At 36.3% G+C, this 20,947-nt stretch overlaps 1 protein-coding gene across 1 annotated transcript; it reads right to left on the bottom strand.

The window, feature by feature from the left end:
- Positions 1–823: 823 nt before the first annotated feature.
- LOC149002127 (tlg2p-like protein a) lies at positions 824–9,035 on the bottom strand. Its single transcript, XM_089136297.1, has 8 exons — positions 8,671–9,035; positions 3,396–3,672; positions 2,946–3,035; positions 2,598–2,675; positions 2,349–2,426; positions 2,183–2,248; positions 2,021–2,101; positions 824–1,936 (listed from the first exon to the last, which is right to left on the bottom strand). The coding sequence occupies exons 1-8, from the start codon at positions 8,865–8,867 to the stop codon at positions 1,829–1,831; spliced, it is 975 nt and encodes a 324-aa protein (XP_088992423.1). The 5' UTR covers positions 8,868–9,035; the 3' UTR covers positions 824–1,828.
- Positions 9,036–20,947: the final 11,912 nt, after the last annotated feature.

Genomic DNA, 20,947 nt, shown 5'->3' with positions numbered 1-20,947 from the left:
TTCTTAAAGAACAGAAGAACGAACCGTTTTATCAAACGCCTCTAGCCCGTTCTTCCGTTCCCAAAGAACAGAAGAACGCCAAAAATGTTTTTTAAGAACGTTATCAAACGCGCCCTAAGTGTCACCATCAGATAGGTATTGGCATTGGCTGGGATCTGCTGAGTTTTCTCATAGTTGGTATGGTCCATTCTGGGCCCGTGAAAACCTACAAACGGAATTTAGGGTTTGTAAGCATCAAAATATGCATGCTTTTTGAACCTCAGTTACCACTGAAATCTTCTCTTCCTGCTCCAGTTCCTAATATTCATTGGGATCTCCCGTGTTAGATCCATCGGCAAATTCAAAACTATAATCTCTGTAAGAATTTTTCTGGTAAACTATTGCGTCGGATCTTCCCTTTGCTACAATTTTCATGTGTGCTCAGGTCAGGTCAAGGTTAAATGTTTCGGTGGTTTGGCAGTGCATTATGTCCGTGGAACAAACCATTGTGCTGACTTCTTAGCTGGTGTAGTGCCAGTTCCGCATGAGTTCCACGGACATAATGCAGTTGCATTCTTTCATTCGCAAAAAGCCCAACGGCACCTCTCGTTCAATTATAATATTCTCACCTTGTTTCGAGAAAGAAGGGTTAAATGTTTGACCTAACTCGCTCTTCCCATCATAAAGGAGATTTTTGTTAAATATATAGCAATCACATTGAATTATGATTGCTTCAGGATTAGGGTTGAGCGGTTGACCTGACCTAACCTAGCCCAATAAGGTTAACATGAAAATCAAAGCTAGATTAATTGCTCAAAATTAGAATTAGAGTTTTGAAAAGCCCCATCCAAGCTGACCAATTAGTATAACCCTAAGCCATTGCAGTATATGTTGATGGTGTTGCTTCTGCTGGTTTGTGGGGGGAAGGTAAGGAAGATAGAGGAGCCTTCTCTAACAGTTGCACCATGACCTATGCAATCTTGTGGGCCTTGCTTCAATTCCCTTCAAGTCAAGAAGAAAAAAAAATCCCTAAATAATTGCTTCCATAAATTATTAGAAAGAATGGCAAGATTACAAGAGTCTTTAGATTTGTGGGTGCCAATTTAGAATTGGAATTGATAATCTAATTGGACTCAAAAATTCGCTTTAGCTCCAGTTCTTGGCTGTAACCATCAACTTAAACAAACTGAACCAAACCAAATGAGAGGAGAAACCCATATACTTCTTCTAGGAATTCAAATTTGTAGTATCTTCCAGGTCTACGCCCATCAACTCTCCTTCAAAGTATCAAATCTTTTCTTCTTGCCTTTCATTTAGGAGGATTTGTGCTTCAATAACCCCTAATTGGCTAAGAAATATCATCAACATAGGTTACATTTGGAGTATTTAAAGGAGACTTCACAAAAGTTTTAGGAAATTTTAATTTCCTGAAGGGATCTGTATGGAGCATGGGGTGATTCCCTTTCTTTATTTTCTACAAGAATATCCATTAAAATAATTGATACAAGCATACAAAATCTCATGCTCTTGGCACCGATGAGAGAAGGAAACCAACCTTCAAAACCCTTTGGAGAATTTCAAAATCAAATCCCTATCCTCCACTATAACTCACTTGTCAATTTGACAAAAAGCAATAGAATACACCTGCAAACATGTACCTAGGGCATCCACAATCTTCACAGTTTCTCCTGGAGACTCTGTTGTACACAAGCTCTCTCGCATATCAAAAAGTAGCATCTGCCCAATCACTCCCAAAATGATATGCACCATATCTAAAGCTTCAAGTGTGTAAGACGTTTGCAGGCTCTGAAGAAAAAGAATTTCGACCGTAGAACAGTTAACGCCAGGATCACAGAAAGATTGACTTGAGGATGAGGAGGACTAGCATGATGAAACACATCAATACAAGCACCATAACACATGTCACCATTCCCCCTTTTCTCTGACTTCTTTCTGCCTGCAAGAGAAGGCAAACCATTATAGAATGCCCATAGTTGTAAATAACTAAATACTATGTTGACAGACTAAACGGGAACAGCACCTTCTCTAGCTGTTTAAAACCCTGCTCGACTGAGGAAGCAACATTCTGAATATTGTAGTCTATCCGATCAACAATGGTCCCCTGTTCAGATGAACACGTTCAGTTAGCCAACTGAAACCACTAAAGAAAGCTTGTGAAAACCAAGTAGATACATCTTGATACCTGATCTATCACAAGGACCGAAAGATCCTTCATTATTTGAGCAAGCTCATTTACTGATTCCACAACCTAGAAGCAACTCAAATAAGTTAGAGAAATAAAAATGAAGAGGAGAATGCTGTTATCTTGGATAAAGCAATGTGAATACCTAGTTCCCTATTCTCATTACCTGTGTAATCTCTCTCTCCCTTTCCACCGTGAATGCCTCAGATTTCTTTATCTTGGCCATTTGGTGCTCACTAATTTCCTTTTTAACAGATAAAGCATCCAATCAGACAAATTCGTAAACTTATTTTCACTGTCAATGATTGTGGGACATTTCATACCTGAATCAAAATTTGGGCCACTATTTTCAGAAGCCACAAATTTGCACACCTAGAAGAATAACATTAAATTATGCATCAGAAAGAACACATACCATATCGTCAAAGTCATCATCTTCCAACTTAGATTTGTTTCCATTTAAATTCATCTCCAAGTCAAACCCATCTTGACCCTACACCACAAAGAAATAATTAAGAAAATCCCTAAAGCACAATAAAGCCTGGACTATGTAATTATCTATCTTGGAAATACCAGACATACCTAGTTGCTAACAAAACTGAACCCGTGAAATTAAGTTGAAGAGCTTATGGCGGTTAACCAAATGTTTGGATAGTAATCTTTATGTAAGATCCTTAACACCCATTGTTTTTCCTAGCCACTCTTCTTTAGCAGCTAACTTTTTCAATTAACTAGGAAATATACTCAAGAAAGTGATTCCCACCTCCTTTTGCTTCTGAAGACGCTTCAAATAAGTTGATTGCTTCTTCCGGAACTCCATTGAAAGGCTCTGAAGGTCTGTAGCAAGAGAACGCTGCAGGTAAAACATTACAATGTGATCAAAGACAGAAAAGCCACCAAGAGAATGTGATGGCTAATAAATGTGCACAAATGTTTGGATTCAAAACAAATAAACCAATATTGAACCTTCATATGAAGTCGCAATGACCATATCTGGTTTAGCAACAGCAAACAAAAATACCCCCCCCCCCCCCCCCCACCCAAAAAAAAAGAACTCAAAAGAAAAAGATCCGGTAGAAAAGGTTCATTCTCTTTCAAACGAAAATAGAAAATCTGTTCTCTCTAAAACAAACAAGTTTCTGAGAATCATTAGATAAACTTCGGTGTCAGGTCAAATATACATACGGTAGTAGAAGTTCTATTTTAACCATACCTGTACATTTTTCCTAACATTTGAATCCTCTGAAGAACCTCTTGGGGAAAGCTTCAGTAAACTCTTTTCAGATTTCTTCAGAAGATGTGTGATCTCTTGGGAAAGAACCTCAATTGTGCGTTGATCATCTTTTCCATCTCCAAACGATGGCATTAAAGCTTTTGCATGAGCCTTGGCTAGTTCTGCCATTTTTGTTCGTGCACGTTGCATATTTACAGATACTTCTTCAGAAACATCCACCCAAGCTGGAGGTAGACCTACTGTCAGTGCGACCTCACTGTTGCGGAAAACAATATATTAACTTTAGGTTTCTAGAATTTAAGAATTAGCAAGGGAGTTATCTAGAACTTTTACAAAAAGAGAAATGCTAAAAATTCCAATTTGACCAATAATTACAGAAAAAACCAAGCTGTAACAACAAGAAGCCTTGTCCCAACTAAATGGGGTTGGATACTTGGATCCTTGCCTTCCAATTTGCTCTATTTTAGGTCATAGTAGATACAAGGCCTAAGCTGTGCATATCCTATCCCACCACTTCTTCTGAGGTTATCTTAGGTCAGCCCTTAGTCTTCTAATTCCTCCAATCTAGACAAAACACTTATACAAGGGCATTTAAAAGCCTTTGTTGAATGTGGTCGTACTAGCTTAGTCGACTTTCTCATAGCTTATCACTTATCGGAGCTACTCTCATACCAACTCATATATAATCAATTATGACCTTATCCTTCCTAATTTTACCACTCATCCATCTAAGCATCCTCATTTTTGTTTGTGAGTTTATCTATATAATTCTTATCAACGGCTCAACACTCTGCACCATACATCAAAGCTAGCCTATAGAATTTTCTTTTTAAGTAACAAATTCTTTTAACTTTGCTAAGTTATGCCTCTGCATGGAGTGATTATGAAATAGTGGTCACAGTTGTGCTTCTAAGAGTTGTAATGACTTATTAGATCTGTAAAAGGCAATTTTTATGTATGCATAAAGGAGGCAACACTTTCAAGAGGGCGGCCTTGGCGCAATTGTTGGTGGACCACAATTTGTAGCCTAAGGTCCAGGTATTGAAGCAGCTTCTCAGAAATATTGTCGGGATAAGGCTGTGTAGGAAAACTAACCCCAACCCCTACTTGTGCGGAAGCTTTTGGCACCAGGTTCACATTTTTTTAAAGAAGTCAACTCTTTCATTTTTAATTTTTTTAAATTTTAATCAATGATCAATAAAAAGCTAGTGTGTCTAAGGCCATATCCAGTGAACAAGGCTCCTGAATTTAGCAGGGATCGGAAGGGTCAATATATGCAGCGTTACCCCCATTTCTAGAGAAGGTGTATCTAGGACTTGAACCCATGACCAAGCATTAGGCAAGTGAGCACCAACCAATGAGCTAAGTATGACATTCTTAACTCTCAAAATCACCCCTCTTTGTTTAAATAATTTAAGGTTCCACCTAAACAAAATGTAATTATATAATTTTTATGCATAAAAAAAAGCAATAACAGATAAAATGATAAATCTGGATATTCTTCTATTCTTCTGTTATAACACCAACCAAAATTTAACACTAATACCTACGAGCAAAATTTGTTGTTTGAATTCAAACTGGATATTCTTCTGTTATAACACCAAGCCTGCATAGTCCTAATTTTGCAAACCCATGTTTAGTTGTTTGAACAAAGAAAAATATTTAACACTAATACCTACGAGAATCAAACAGTGAGTTTAAAATGTTGAAGTTAAAAAGCAACATCATGTCAGGAGAGGGACAGAAATTTTCAATGTTCTGAAAAAATGAATGGAAAACTCTCAAGTGCTAGAGATAATTTATTGTCTGGGATTAAGTGTTTAAGACACCCTGCAACCTAACCTGGATGCCACAACATTGAAGTATCTGAACCGGAAGGTTCTTTTTACTGCCCACCTGGATGTGTTCTTTCTGCCGGCAGTGAACAACTCCTTATCTCAGGAAACCCCCAACTCTATGATTCAACCTCTCTTATAAGATAGACCCAACCCTCTAGATAGCCATATGATTTATTTTTTATTATTATTTTTTTTTTGTGGGGGGGGGGGGGGGGGGTTCTCATATCTCAAATGATCCGAGTGCAGCTAAAGTGGCATTAATATTGAGAAATTGCTTAAAATTACACTACTGAAACTGGTCACAACCTCAAGAATTGCTGATTCAGGACTCAGGAGTAGTCATTCATAACTAACAAAGTACTTTTCAAAGCATCTGTTGAAGTAGAAAATAATGACTGCATCCTGAGTATTCTGACCATATTTGGAATGTTGGTAAATGATGATCCCATATTTCATTAAACACTCAAGATACATGATGTAAACAGGGCTGGGCCCCCAATAATTGGGCTCCAAAAATCAGACCCAAAAGGCCCACTTTAAAACTGGCCAAATACCACAAGGGTAGTTTGGTCATCTTCCCATCACTTTAGGGCTCAATAGAGGTCGTTGGAATCCCCTCAATTCAAAGGTCATGGATCTACTTTTATTTCTTCATTTGGATTAGTAATGTATGAGATATGACAGAGTTAGTCTAGTCTAGAGTCCCAGTTGGAATCTAATTCAAAAAAGATTCCATCTATCTAGATATCTATTTATTTTTGCCAGATTGTTGGGAGATTCCTCACTGGTATTGAGTTGTAAAGGGAAATTCTAAGTTAGTCTCCAAGTCTAGTTAACTAGTAAGAGTCCAAGTTGAGTTCAGCGAAGTTTTAAGTTACAAGGCTACAAAAAGCCTCTCTTATTATAAATAAAGGAAGTCTGAAGTTATTGAATAAATCAGAGGCTTGGGCCATGGGGGAGGAAACCCTTGTGGCCTAGGCTGAAGAGTAATTCTTGAGCAAATTCAGCTAGTTTGAGCATCATCTTCATCTTCTTCAAGTGATTCAACAGAAGCCAGCTCATCCAACAAGTACGTACCCTGTCCAGCCCCTAATCCTCCACCCTAACTCTTGCACAAGACCTGCCCACCCTCCTAACCTAATTCTGGAATCACAGCACCCCTGGCCCATCCATCGCAACCTATCCCAGCCCCCTTCCCCAATCTCCACAGCCCCTCCCAGACTCTTTCCCCCTCTGCAACAACAGCCCCATGTTTCCCTCATTGTCTTTCCCCTTGCAGCAGCAAAAGATACCCCCCCCTCCCAACCTCTCATCTCTTTCTTGGGATAGCCCCTCTGCCCCCTGCCCCCTGTTTCTGTTTTCTTTCTATTTTTATTTTTATTTTTATTTTTATTTTCTGGCTTTTGCAACAGAATTCAAAAAAAGAAAAAACAGAAAAGGTAGAAGAAAAGAAAGAAAAGAAAACGAAAGAAAGAAAGAAAAAGAAAAGAGAAAAGAAGACGCAAGAACCACCCCCACTCTGAACCGCAAGGTTTCTCCCCCCTTTTTTTCCCGCAGACTTCCCTGGCCCATCAAGGGTAGGTCTGAATATCCCTTGGGTTCCCTAAATTATTTGACTAAACTTTTGCCCCCTCCCCATTCCCTTTGGGCATATCCCACCCTACCTTCATTAGTCCAAAGTAACACATTCTCCTTCCCCATTAACCCTAATAAATTCCCTAGGATCTTTGGGTATTCCCACAACCCAAGATACATAAACAATAATCATTTTCTCCCACTCAAGCCATCCCATAGGATATCCCATAATTTTTAGCAATCCCGTAGCAGACCCAAGCCCTCCCATAGGATTAAAAAACATCTCTTTGTCAGCCCACAGACTATCTTGATCCTTGGATAGCACATTATTTGCTGGTTCTTATTAAAGGTCCTAGAAGATCCAACCTAGACCCTGGGTTACATCAATAGACCGAGGTTGATAACCCCTGATGCAATTCGAACACCACAAGTCCTTGTTTCCCACACCAACAACAACAACAATAAGCCTTATCCCAACTAAATGGGGTCAGCTACATGGATTCTTGCCCTCCAATCAGTTCTGTTCGAGACCATATTGTTTCCCACACCCAGTCAAAAAAAAAAAAAAAGACAAGAGAAGAAGAAGTATTTGAATTCCAAATAAGTTCTGCTTCTCATAGTTTTGAGGATAGCAACTTATAGGCATATCATTGCATCAATGAACAAGGCTGAGTTATCTGTCACTAGAGTTCCTAGACCACAAAATATTCTAACTCAGAAACTCTATGCATGACAATGTTGAAACTTATTTTGTTGATTGGGTTGATATCTCTTGGCAGCTACTCCTCAATTAAAATATTGTTTCCTCCTTGTTACCAAAGCCGCTGAACATCTTGATATATTGCACAAAGGGTTCTTCTAATCAGTTGCCCCACCACTAAAGCATCCTTATTTGTTTAAAAACTAATTAAACTCCTATTGTGCTTTTACTCTAGGTATATCAGAGGAGTGGACATTCTTCCTATCATTTGATTAAATTCCCTATTTTCATTTGTGGCCCCAAAAAATCCCTCACCCAAAAAAAAAAAAAAAAAAAAAAAAAAAAAGAAAGAAAGAACAAAAAAAGAACAAAACATGCAAAGCCTCATTTCCTAAAACAAGAAAATCAGGATCTTATGACTGAGCAGTTCATGTAAAGAAAACATCATCTCCCCCACCTCTAGGCGCCTGATCCAGGGAAGAAGCAAGTACACTACATAAGTGTTTAGACAGCATGGTCCACTTGATTGGGATTGAAAATGACAATGCAAAGGGACAAGAACTAATCCAAAATTGTTAAAATTCTTGCCTCCGGTTTGCCCTCGGTTCTACCTAACCCCCATAAGAATACACCTCTGCAAATCTCCAAAAAAGAAACTATCACAAATCGTGAAAAATATAATGTGACGCTTCTTTTTTCTTTTTCTTTTTCCTTTCTCTGGTTTTTGTATCAGAATATTGTCGACGCACCTGAGTTCTGAATAAAAATAAACATCAACTCCTTTCCAAATTGAATTGATATCTACAGTCCAAAGATCCGGAAATTCTATAAACAGTGTGATACCACCATACAAAGAATTGGACGCAACATAACAACGTTATAACACAAATTTAACAATCCTAAAGGTTTTCAGACTTGACATCCGATGTTGTATAAAAAGAATTCTAATGTTAAGTTTAAGAACAAATTTATCTACAGTTCATCCTCCAATGTTGACTAATGATGAAGTTCAGAAAGCCCAGAGACACCCAAAAACCACAAACTTCATTCCAACCTCATAATTCCATACATGAATTCAGAGACCAAAAGAAAATTTAATACTAGGGTTACTGAATCTCAGAAAGAGACACTTCAGTAGTACCTGGAACTGCCGGGATCATCGGTACTGAGAGGTGTATAAGACCGATTTGGATGCAAAAGCGAAGAGCTGACCATTTCAATTACAGGACCAACCGAGGCATGAGAAGAAGAAGAAGAAGCCTCCAGAGTCGTCGGTCGAACGCTTCTCAAAGAATCTCTGTACTTTCTGAACAGAGGAGTTCGATTTCTCGTCGCCATCGAGAAACCGGAATCAAATCAAAATCTAGATTTTGAAAAGCTGCGAAAACAAGTCAAATTTTCTCTTCTACCGCGTGGAGTTGCAGATACTGAGGGAAAGAAATGTGTTGGAACCAATTTTCTGGAACCCCAAATTCGAAAGTTTACAGATGAACAGCAAAAACCAAGCAAAGGAAGAAAACCACCCACCATGAGAGTCAGAGGTTAAGCTTAGGAGTTAAGAAATATTATGGGCCTGGTCTGGGCTTGTGTGTCCTCGCGGGCCCACGTAAAGAAAAGTAGTTACTTTTGCCCAGCTCAAACCAACAATTTTGGAAGGGCTGGGCTTGAAACAAACACTGGATGCCCACCTTATTGCCTTTGTACCTTGGGTTTGAAACTAATCGACAAGACATAAATTACAGATTGCACACTTTAGTAAGGTTTCAACTCTAGGTTGCATGCTTTAATGCCCTAAATTACAGATTGCACACTTTCAAAATTACAAGTTTTACATTCATCATTTTCCATCTAAGATTCTATTAAGTTATGAATGAAATCTCCATATTGTCCTCATTATGGTATAATGACCAATCTACCACATTCAAACTCTCTCACACCCAACCCTTAGATGAGTCTAAATCCCTTTCCTTCACCTATCTTCTACCTACGCCTCACCGGACCACCGCCGCTGGAAACCACCCCAACCCTCCCCTACCAGCGACCGCGCCCTCACTGTCCCTACTGGAAAATCACTCTCTTAAGAATCGTAGGTAAAATGGTGATTGTGATTGAATCATAGACCTCATCATGTTCCCTTACCTTACAAACCGGTTTTAAAGGTTAGCTTCCTGAGATTCAAATATTTGGTATCTACAAGCACTGTGGTGGTTAAAATTCCATATCAGATCTGATCTTGATTTTCCAAGGCTGATTCTAGGAAGAGTTTTCTTGCGCTTCGCATCAACTACTTTTTTTTTTGGGGTCAAAAGGTCAAACATTTCATTCATAATTGAAATAAAACACAAACACCGAACAAAAGGAAAATAACAAGAACTAAGGGATGGGCCAAGCCCAATAAACCCTCAGAAAACACCACAACCGCCTGTGGAGACACAAATATACAATTTTAGTCATAACTCATAACGCATTGCATGTAGAGAAATTGACGAACAAAAAAATAGAAAATCTCTATTCAAAGTCTAAACCCTACTCCATCTAGTGCTTTTCCGGCAGGGATAGTGAGGGTTGTGGTCATCAACAAGGGAGGGTTGGGATGGTTTCCAACTGTGGTGGTCCGATGAGGTGTAGGTAGAAGATGGGTGAAATGATTCCCTTTACCCACTTATGGGTTGGGTGTGTGAGAGTTCAAATGGGGGTAGATTGACTATTATACCATAATGAGGGCAATATGGATATTTCACTCTTAACTTAACAGAATTTTGGATCGAAAGTGACAAGCGCGCAACTTGTAATTTTGAGAGTGTGCAATCTGTAATTTATTCGTATTACTATTTTGAAACAAGTAAATGTTATATATATTGAAATGGAGGTATGCGTAATATACCATTAGGCAGAATCAAACGGATCCACAATCTTTTTCACTAAGAGGTGTAGATCTTACCAACCGAGCAACCTTGCAATGCAAGACCAACATCTCTTCTAACTTATTACTTAAACCACCGTATCTTCTTGAACATTGGTTCACATTAATTGGTTCTAACGTATTGCTTCTTAGTTTGTTTGTTAGTTTTTTTTTTCTTTTTTTATGTTTTTCCTTCTCTCCTAATAAAAACTTCTTCTTCTTCTTATTCCTTTACAACTTGTTATTCACTAACACCAATTACATATTTAGGTTTTTTTGGCTTTATTGTGCATTTGTGCTATTTCGTCTTAAATCCTATGTCTCCAGTCATTCCTTGTTTCTATTTGTTTGGGATCTCCTTAAAGATAAAAAATATAGAACACCTATAGATCCCCTCAATCTTGTAAAAAGATTCACCAAATTCGGCAATCTCTCTTAATGTTTAAATTCATTAGAGGAAATTTTTAAGATTTATACCTATTTGCAGTGGAATCAAGCACACACACAAGAATAGAGACAAACATTTACTTAGTTCGGTCAAATGATCTACATCAAAGGACAAGCCCAAAGGACTCAAGGCACTATGCACAACTAAATTTATATGAAGATGTTACAAGATCAAAGTCTTAGCACTCTCAATCTCTCAAACCAAAACATTCAAAGACCACCAAGAACACAAAGTATTACACCATTGAACACTCTAATGGAAAGATCTCAACTAGCATAATGAACAACAACAATATGATTGTAGCTAGACTGAAGGCAAGAACACTATAGAACAAGAAAGTAGTTGAAGGGATGAAACCCTAGAACTAGAGCACTTCAAAGAGCAACCGTAACCCCAAACAAGAACAAATGAATGATCATAAAACCTTAGGCTAAAAACAACCGTTGTATACAAAGCCCAAAAGTGACATAAGTATCCACACTAAACTTTACATATTACAAGTAAATACACCCTAAAAGAGAAAATACCAAAATGACCTTGCTGAATATATCTAATTCCAACATTCCTCCACCTTAACATAGATTTTGGTTGTGTAGAGTATTTGAGTACACAAGAGACTCTTGGGTGTCCAAAAGACAACTTAGGTGTCCTGAAGAGACATGAAACATTTCCACCGCAACAATATGTGGATGAGTATGGGGTTAAAGAATTTATTTCTCTAGTTTACTAAATGAGCATTCTTCAAGCACTTATGTTTCGGATGATTACACTTTTCACCAAGGCACCAATGTCCGAACTTATATACGTAGAATTTCGATGTCCGAAGTAAAAGAAGTTTTAAGGAGGATGAAACTCGGCAAGACACAAGGTCCTGATGAAATCCCAATTGAAGTATGGAAGAGCTTAGGAACCCACGGACTAGTTTGGTTGACTAAGTTGTTTAATAAGATTATGAGCACAAGGAAAATGCCAGATGATTGGAGGAGAAGTGTTGTGGTTCCAATTTACAAAAATAAAGGAGATATTCAAAGTTGTAATAACTATAGGGGCATTAAATTGATGAGCCATACGATGAAATTATGGGAGAGAATAATTGAAACCCTTTTGAGACACTTAACTACAGTTACGGAGAACCAATTTGGGTTTATGCCGGGAAGATCTACAACGGAGGCTATTTACTTAATTAGAAGATTTATGGAAAGGTATAGAGAATGTAGGAAAGATCTTCATATGGTATTTATTGACCTAGAAAAAAGCTTATAATAGAGTCCCTAGAGCATTAATTTGGCAAGTACTAGAGAAAAGAAGTGTTGCAAGTAAATATATAGATAAAGTTAAGGATATGTATGATGGTTAGGTGACTAGTGTTAGAACAGTGGGGGGACAAAGTAATGAATTCCCGATAACAGTTGGGCTACATCAAGGGTCAACTTTAAGCCCATATCTATTTGCACTGGTAATGGATGAATTAACCAAAGACATTCAAGATGAGGTCCCCTGGTGTATGTTTTTTGCGGATGATATTGTGTTGATTGATGAGACCCAAGTGGGGATTAATACCAAATTAGAATCATGGAGATTAGCTTTGGAATCAAAAGGCTTTAAACTTAGTAGATCGAAGACAGAATATTTAGTTTGTAACTTTAGTCATGATCGGGCAGATGATGAGGTGGTGATACTTGACGATAAAGAGATTCCTCAGAGTGATTGTTTTAGGTACCTAGGTTCAATCATAAGTAAAAGAGGTGATTTAGAAGATGAGGTTTCCCAAAGAATTAAAATAGGGTGGATGAAGTGGAGAGGTGCGTCCGGGGTCTTATGTGATCGGTGTATTCTATTAAAGCTTAAAGGAAAATTTTATAGGACCGTTGTTCGACCAGCTATGATGTACGGTGCAGAGTGTTGGGCTATTAAAAAGAATCATATAGATAAACTCAGTGTAGCAGAAATGAGGATGCTAAGATGGATGATTGGCAAAACTAGGATGGATAAGATAAGAAACGATCATATTAGAGTTGGTCTGGGAGTTGCTCCCATAAGTGATAAGCTAAGAGAAAGTCGTTTGAGGTGGCACGACCACATTCAACGGAGACCTATAAATGCTCCTGTACGGAGAAGTGATATAATTCACATTGAAGGAACTAGAAGAGCTAGGGGTAGACCTAAGATAACCTTAGGAGAAATGGTGAGAAAGGATATGTATAGCTTAGGCCTTGTATCTAACATGGCCTCGAACAGAACTGATTGGAGGGTAAGAATCCATGTAGCCGACCCCATTTAGTTGGGACAAGGCTTATTGTTATTGTTGTTGTTGTTGTTGTTGTTGTTGTTGTTGTATGGGGTTAAAGAATGACGTCCAAAAGACAGCTTGGGTGTCGTGAGGATTACCATTTATAGGTAGAAAGGATAATAGACCAAAAAGGCACTAGGCATGAGGAAATGTATTTTGACCACATGTAGTGTATTGCTTTATGACCTTGCATTGGGTTTAGAATCCCCTACATATTTCAGTACTCAAACCAATGGTTGTAGCAACCCTAACCATGGTCGATGATGAGGCCTAATCCCAATGCCACGGAGACTCAAAAGATGACTTAAGTGCCTTGAGGGAGAGTGATATGACCTAGCCAGAGGAGGGTTAGTGGATATCTTAATGCATGTCTGCCTAAAAAGAGACTGACATAGTTATACTTATTATGTGCATTATTCGCATATCACTTTTTGTGAAAAATCTTTTTCTTGACTACTGTATCATATCATATTATTCGTTTTCTTAATATTTTTTCTCCATGGAATTCTTGTACCATTTTTCTTTTTCTTTTTCTCTTATTTAAATTTATATCTACAAACCAAATCAGGAAAGAGAATATTCCCACAGATTTTAAGAGATTATGAATCAAAATTCAAACCCCAATGAACAAAGATAATTTTATTTTTAAAAATGCAACAACTGAATTTAAATTTTAGTTACTTTAAAAAAAATTAAATCTCTTCCTAAATTTATACTACCCTTATGATTTCAATTTTTTTTTTTTTAGGATTATTATTGTTGTGTCCATTTATTAATTTTATTACTATTTTACCCAGTGCTTTTTAAAATTACTAATCCAACATTTAACTTTGTCTAAATTACTAATGCTTGTCTACCGTTAAGTTCTGTTAGTTTACTGATGATGTGGCATCTATATATTTTTTCAAAATTGTTAAAATAATCCTAGAGTTATCTCTTTACTTATTTACTCTTTTGTCAAGTTATAATACTATCCTTAATTAACTATGGACAAAAATTAACCTTAAATCCATGTTATTCTCTAAAAAGAAATCACCGAATAACTTACAAAAAAAAATCACTAAATAAAAGAAAGATGTAAATAAATAAAACTCAAATAGAAACTAAAAATAAAGAAAGATCAAATTTAATTCAAAGTTGGAAATTGAAAATCACCAAATATATACTAACCATTGTGCTTGTTACCAAATTTCTTATCAATTAACGTCTTACATGCTAATTTGTTTGTAAAACTTCCATAATTGTGATTGTAAAAAATTTAAATCGAGTTTGACAGTTTCTTAACCATAAGCGTGTGGTCTCACCAATCCCTAAATTAAATTCTCAGAAAAATACAAAAAGAAAAATAAATTTAAAACAACACTTCTATTGAAGATAAACCTTACCTAAAAATTCTTGTGATTTATATTTTTTTAGTGCAATAGTAAGACATTCATGAACAAGTATCACACTGCAGTAGAGATCATTATTATTTTGTGTAAAGTCCAAAAAATACAACACACATGCATAAATTCATTTCTTTTTTCCCAGATCATTGCTTTTGTTGTTTGAACCTAAATTTATATTGCAAAACCGACCACGATGCACATTTTGATGGAGTTAAGGACAAAGAAGCAATATCTCAAAAGGTAATTCATTCTCAAACTTTCTTAATCTGAATCTTCATTATATTTTAAATGGAGACAATTGATACATTTTGAAATCCAAAATTGATTCTAAAATATAAGATTTTAAGAATATTTGTTGGGTGCGTTTGATAACGTTCTTAAAAAACGTTTTTGGTGTTCTTCTGTTCTTTGGGAACGGAAGAACGGGTTAGAGGCGTTTGATAAAACGGTTCGTTCTTCTGTTCTTTGAGAACGGACCAATCAGAAAAGTGTTCTAAAGAACTATTTTTGCAGAACATCAAAAAGATGTTTTTACCAAAGAACAGAAATGGAAGTAATAAAATTGGTTCAAATTGAAGCCTTATAACAAGTTTATCAAACACCAACTTATTTTTCAACCAAAAAAAAAAAAAACCAACATATTCTATTAGTGTTCTAAAAATATTTTCATAACGGATTTATCAAATGCCCATATTTTCAAGCAAAGAACGATTTTTTAGCACAGAAACATTAAAAAACGGTTTTGCATAAGAACTGGTTTCTCAGAACGGAAACGTTTCAAACACATATAATTAACATTTAATATGGTTTTTATAAATGAGGTAATGTCATTTTTTTTTACTTCTTAATTTTAATGAAGGGCAAACTAAACATTACATATTCAATGTTAACAGCCAATTAACGCCATTAGAAGGGGGGGGTCAATGGTAATTTTATAAAGAATGAGGTTTGATTAGTAATAAAACCAAAGTACAGGGGGCAATAGTAATTATTCCTAAAATCAATTGTCCACATCGATTAGACTGGTTGCTTCATTGCCAGCTCCAAGCTCCATAAGAGATTCCATTTCATCATCAAGTAGTCGAGGCATGGGGGAACCCTGCAAAAGAAAATTACTCACATGTAGATGTAAAGTACTAACTCATACATGAACATTCTGTTCTGATTTCATACAAACCATATAGTAATGTGATAATATTTACTTCACATGTTCCAAGCAATCTGATAAAGCAGTTCATGTACCAATGAAGGTTGTTGTTGTAAATATGTTTAAAACTTTATATAAAAATTTTATTTATTTTAATTGTGTCTTTTATCCATGGTTTTATTTAGTCCCACATCGGGTGGAGAGGATCTGATTATATGGTTTTTATATAGTAAGAGCCCAGGTATTATTAATTTACTTGATACCCTATAGTGACCCTGCCATGATTATATAGATAGATATATATATATATAGACTTGGGACTTGGGACTTGGGACTTGGGACTTGGGACTTGGGACTTGGGACTTGGGACTTGGGACTTGGGGCTTGATCCGGAAGGCCCAGTTTGTCATGGGCCCTATTCTGGAAAGCCCACTACTGGGTGAATACGTGGAGATGCCATTTGAGTGGCACTCTCCTGTAGGGAGGTACCTTGCTGAAGAGAGTTCAGCTGAAAGGTACCCTTTCACCCACAGCCTTTGGGGCTCTATATAAACTCAATTTCGTGCTCATCTTGACACACAGAATTCCTCCTCCTCTTTCTCTCTCTCTCTCTCTCCCTGTTATTTTGTTAAGCAGTGAACACAACCTGATTAGACCTTGAGTAAACCTTTCTGGGGTGCAACCTTAAAGGTTTGGGCTGACTGATCTTGGGGTGAAAACACTTTTAGAACCCGTATTGCACAATTCGGGGTGTCTAAATACCTTAAAGAAAGTACTTCATGTACATTTCAGCTCTAAAGGAGTACTGTGATTACAACAACAGTTCTGGTGTGTGTGCAGATCCCTCAATCGTCAACAACAGTTGTTAGTTGGTAGGTTGACAGTAGATGTTGATTATCACTGTTGCCAACATACAGTAGGTGGTGCTTTGGTTATTTGAAGATTAAAAGGCAATTCCTAATGGTTCTATCCGTAATAGAAAGTAATGGAATTTTTTTAGAAACAATGTATCACCCAATGAAAGTTACGAAAGATTATTTCATAGTAGATACTATGGGTTCTTTTACTTATTAAAAGAACCCAATGCAATGATAACGCAGAGCTGTTCTAGTGGTGAAATCAACACATTTTAGTGAAGAGGTCGTGGGTTCGACTCTTACTGAGGCATATTAATATCCCCATATAAAGTCCCTTTGTACAAAAAAAAATCTATAAGTTCCCCTATTATTCCCCTTCCTATTTCATATTCATTTAATCAATCAACCAACCCACCAGTGAGATAGCAACTAAAAACAAAATTCCCCTATAGTCTATCTTGAAGTACAATTTCCCCTATAGTCTATCTTGAAGTACAATAAGAGCCTGTTTAGTTATATGAATATGGAGGTTTCAAATATCTAGAGATCTCAAATCTATGAAGTCAAAACTCATGAAATGAAATATTTGGATTCATGTTAAAAATTATTTGGTCGACGTGATTTTTGTGGATGCGCAAATGTTTAACGCTTTTATAGTAGAAGTGAAATCCAAAGATTTCACCACATACCCATAAATCTACAGATACGATTTTGGCACGGTGCCAACTTTGAATACCAAAAATCAGAATCGTACCGTACTAAATTTACACGGTACGGTATAGTACTGTTTCGGTATTTATCGGTATGGATTCGGTACTAATCAGTGCTGGAAAACAGTTTAAACAAGGTATCTAGTATGGTACAATTTTGGTACGAACGAACCCATTCCACTTTTATTATTAGTTCATTAAGATCCAAATGAAATTGTGATCAAACAATTGATAGAATCTGATATTAATGGTTGTTGGTCTGGTTCTCCTTGGTGACAAACCAGTCATTCTCTATTTTGGTAGACTCACAAAATTGCCAACTCTAGAACTTAGCACTTAGTAGTGTCCGAGAACCTCTCTGACCAACTCTTGACTAATCCATGGTTTGCACATTAGATTAGATAAGTAACTCTAACCCTTGCATCAAACTAATTAATACGTGCATGTTTATCTTCAGCATATCTTGTTGCTTGCATCTCTGGTAAGTACAATACAATTATCTCTTAAAATACCCCTCTTAACAATAAACTCCACAAATACGAATAAACATACTGAAAAGAATTAATTTCCTTCATCACTAATAATAAACTCCACAAATACGATTTATTCAAGAGGAAACATATTTTCTGCCACACGAGTTAGAAACTTAACAACCAAAACGATGAAGTTCATACTTGGCATTATGAAGAACTATTCTGTGAGGACATGAAATATAGAATTCTTCAAACATTTCTTGATTGTATTAAAACCTTAAAATTGAGCCAAACATACAAGGAAGCTCCAACAAGTTCCAACATAGTGTTGTTCTAGTCTTGGCCCTTTTGCTTGTTTGACTAGGTTCTGAAGCATGTCCAACATCAACTTGTATTCCTTCTGTCTCATGGCAATTAGATGGCTCAGTAGGTATTTCAATCTCAGGCTTGATGGTTCAGAAGGACCTAAGATAGAAGCATCATGCGAGCCGACAACCTCAGACACGCCCCTTTTCATCTTGTTGCCTTGTTGGAGTAATAAATACAATAGTAACTAAAACACACATAAGTTCATAAATGCAACATATTAAACCAAGATCCAACACTGATTACAAATGTTCAAAACAACTATAACAAGCAACATTGATGCATACATATTCAACAATCCACTTGAATACCCATTGATGCAAATATCAAAGTTCAATGTTTATAATGAAATTCGGCACTTGAGAGCCCTAACCACATAAATTAATGAAGAAGTATATAAAAGACTACAACTTGAAAGTAGTTAAGATCATTGAACCAAAAGTTGAGAATCTTTAACCCTTCAGATCTTGCAATGAGGACAAGTTGTTGGACAACCATTAAAATCTAAAAATGCATTTATCAGTTAAAACTAACAATAGGAACTTAATACACACTTTACAGAGAACATAGATTTCTTTTTGGGGGAGAATATAAGAACTTAAAAACCATGAGAAAAGGAGGAAATAAACAAAATTGCAAATAAGCACTACAACGATTGGAGGAATCACTAAGTTGAGTAGATTTTGAATCAATTCCATGACTCTACTATATTAAATTCTGAAACAGGGAAGATAAGTCATGCTTTTGTTTTTCAAACGAAAGTTGTAATCTATTTAATAGCCCTTGACATCAAGTGAAACAGCCAAAGAAAATTTTAAAAAAGTAAGAATTATAGCAAAAGCCAAATAGGGCTACCTCACACCAAGAGAATAGGCAGATTCACAAGGGTTTGTCAGGCATACCTTTTGAAGAAGGCAACAAAGTCTTATTCAGGAGGCCTTAGGCCCTCAACTCTCAATGAAGAAAAAATAACAACAGAGAATAATCACTTTATGTGCAGCATATGCTAAAGCAAATGTTCCTACTTTTCCAGGTTTTCCACCAATCTCAGAAGAAAAAATAGAATATTCAGTCCTGAAGAAGCAAGAATTACAAGCAAATCAGATGGAAATATTAGATGTTCTACTTCTTTTTTACCTTCTGCAACAGTTCTTGGACATCAATGCTTGCACTAATGATATGTAACATAGGGAGAAGGAAATCAAAGAGAGAGTAATGGAAGTTGCAAACTTGAAAATAATAGATATTACCCCAACACAACAAAAACAATGGATGTGGAAGGCAATGAATGACTCACAATCCAGTAATTGTATAAATAGAGACAAAGCAATAAGTAAATCTAATTAACAAAAACTTAGAAAGAAACCAACAAATAGGTAGAAATTGGACTAAATATGATTATTTTTTTCAACAAAGAAAAAGATCTTGACTATTCGATTGCAAATCTCGTGTGGCTTAAGATGGAAAAAAAAAGGGGAAATAAATTTTAAGCAGAACTCTCTCTCTCGGCTTGGTGCTTCGCCTCCTGTTGTCTCGCTGCTCGTAGAGTTGAAGAAGAGGACTGAAGGATGAAAAGAAGGACTAAAAGAGGGAATTAGGGATAGGGTAAAGGTAAGGGGTTTTAATTGTGAAATTACATTTATATCCCTTAATTTGGTACGATATTCAAGATTATACGGTACATACGTTAGTATACTAATTTGGTATTGTTTTGGTACATTTTTTTTTTGTAAGTGTTTTAGTACATACCGATGGTACGAGTACTTGAACAGGTACCGTACCATACCAAATTTCAAATTTTGGTTTCGGTATATATTGTACCGAATTTTGAATGGTGCGGTTTAAAACAAAGCGGTTCGGTACGGTTAAACGGTTTCGGTACACAATTGACACCCTTACACATAGTGGGCTTTTGAAACAGCAAGAGTGTAGCAACCAATAACAAAATTCCCCTACAGGAAAACGAAAACAACGACAACTTATCAAATTATCTGAATTCCTTAATTATAAAGTGATAAAACAACCAAACGAAATAAAAAAGGGATAATTATTGTTGCCTCCCTTGTATTATAGCTTTATTACTAAAATAACCCTGCTCTTTATGTAATTACTTTTGCCCCCCAAGTTCTAACCTTGTTAAGCGACCGTTAAGGTTGAATGTTTAATGTCTATTTCTTTTGACTAGAAAAGAAGATTGTTTAATTAGGTTTAAGTTTTCCCTAATTACTGAAGATAGTAATGTAATTTAATATAAAGTGTAAATAAGTAATATAAAACCATAGGGTTAATTTGGGATTTTTAGATAAATAAAATATGCCATGTCATCATTAACTAACAGAGTTTAATAGTAGGGGGCAATAATAATTATAGACAAAGTTGAAGGTTGAAGTAGTAATTTCAAAAAGTATAGGGGATAAAATTAAGCTATAGTACAAGGGGGCAATATTAATTATTCTAAAATAATAAAAAATACATTGTTTTGACCTCCCTCCAATTAAATCATCCCCAAGTGATCACTTATCCACTCATTAAAGTGAAGGCAAGAGATGAGAAACCCTCACCAACAAGGAATACACACGAATGCTATGCCCTTTTGTTTTCAATGTCTAGTATATATTAGGGTAATTTTCATCTGGACTCCCTGAGGTTTGATCTATGTCATTTTTAATCCAAATAAATGGGCACTTTGCATCTGCCTCCCCTAAGGTATCTAATAAGATCAATTAAGGACAAATTATGATTTTATGACCAAAATACCCTGACATCTATTCTACCGCAAGATTTTCATCATGTCTTCACAATCAAAATAAGATCGAATGGTTTAAAATCAAATGATA

This window comes from Hakea prostrata, chromosome 10, assembly GCF_041222555.1.
Source record: "Hakea prostrata isolate BN-2017 chromosome 10, UWA_Hpros_2, whole genome shotgun sequence".
Classification (NCBI taxonomy): domain Eukaryota; kingdom Viridiplantae; phylum Streptophyta; class Magnoliopsida; order Proteales; family Proteaceae; genus Hakea; species Hakea prostrata.
This window is presented reverse-complemented; position numbering and strand designations above follow the sequence as displayed.

Bases quoted from the DNA above. Each gene is read 5' to 3' on its own strand.
- LOC149002127 (XM_089136297.1), bottom strand. From the start codon at position 8,867: ATGGCGACGAGAAATCGAACTCCTCTGTTCAGAAAGTACAGAGATTCT. The intron at 3,673-8,670 runs GTACTACTGAAG...TTTCCGCAACAG, and splicing joins GATGATCCCGGCAGTTCCAG to TGAGGTCGCACTGACAGTAG. The intron at 2,427-2,597 runs GTATGTGTTCTT...TCTGTTAAAAAG, and splicing joins ATGATGACTTTGACGATATG to GAAATTAGTGAGCACCAAAT.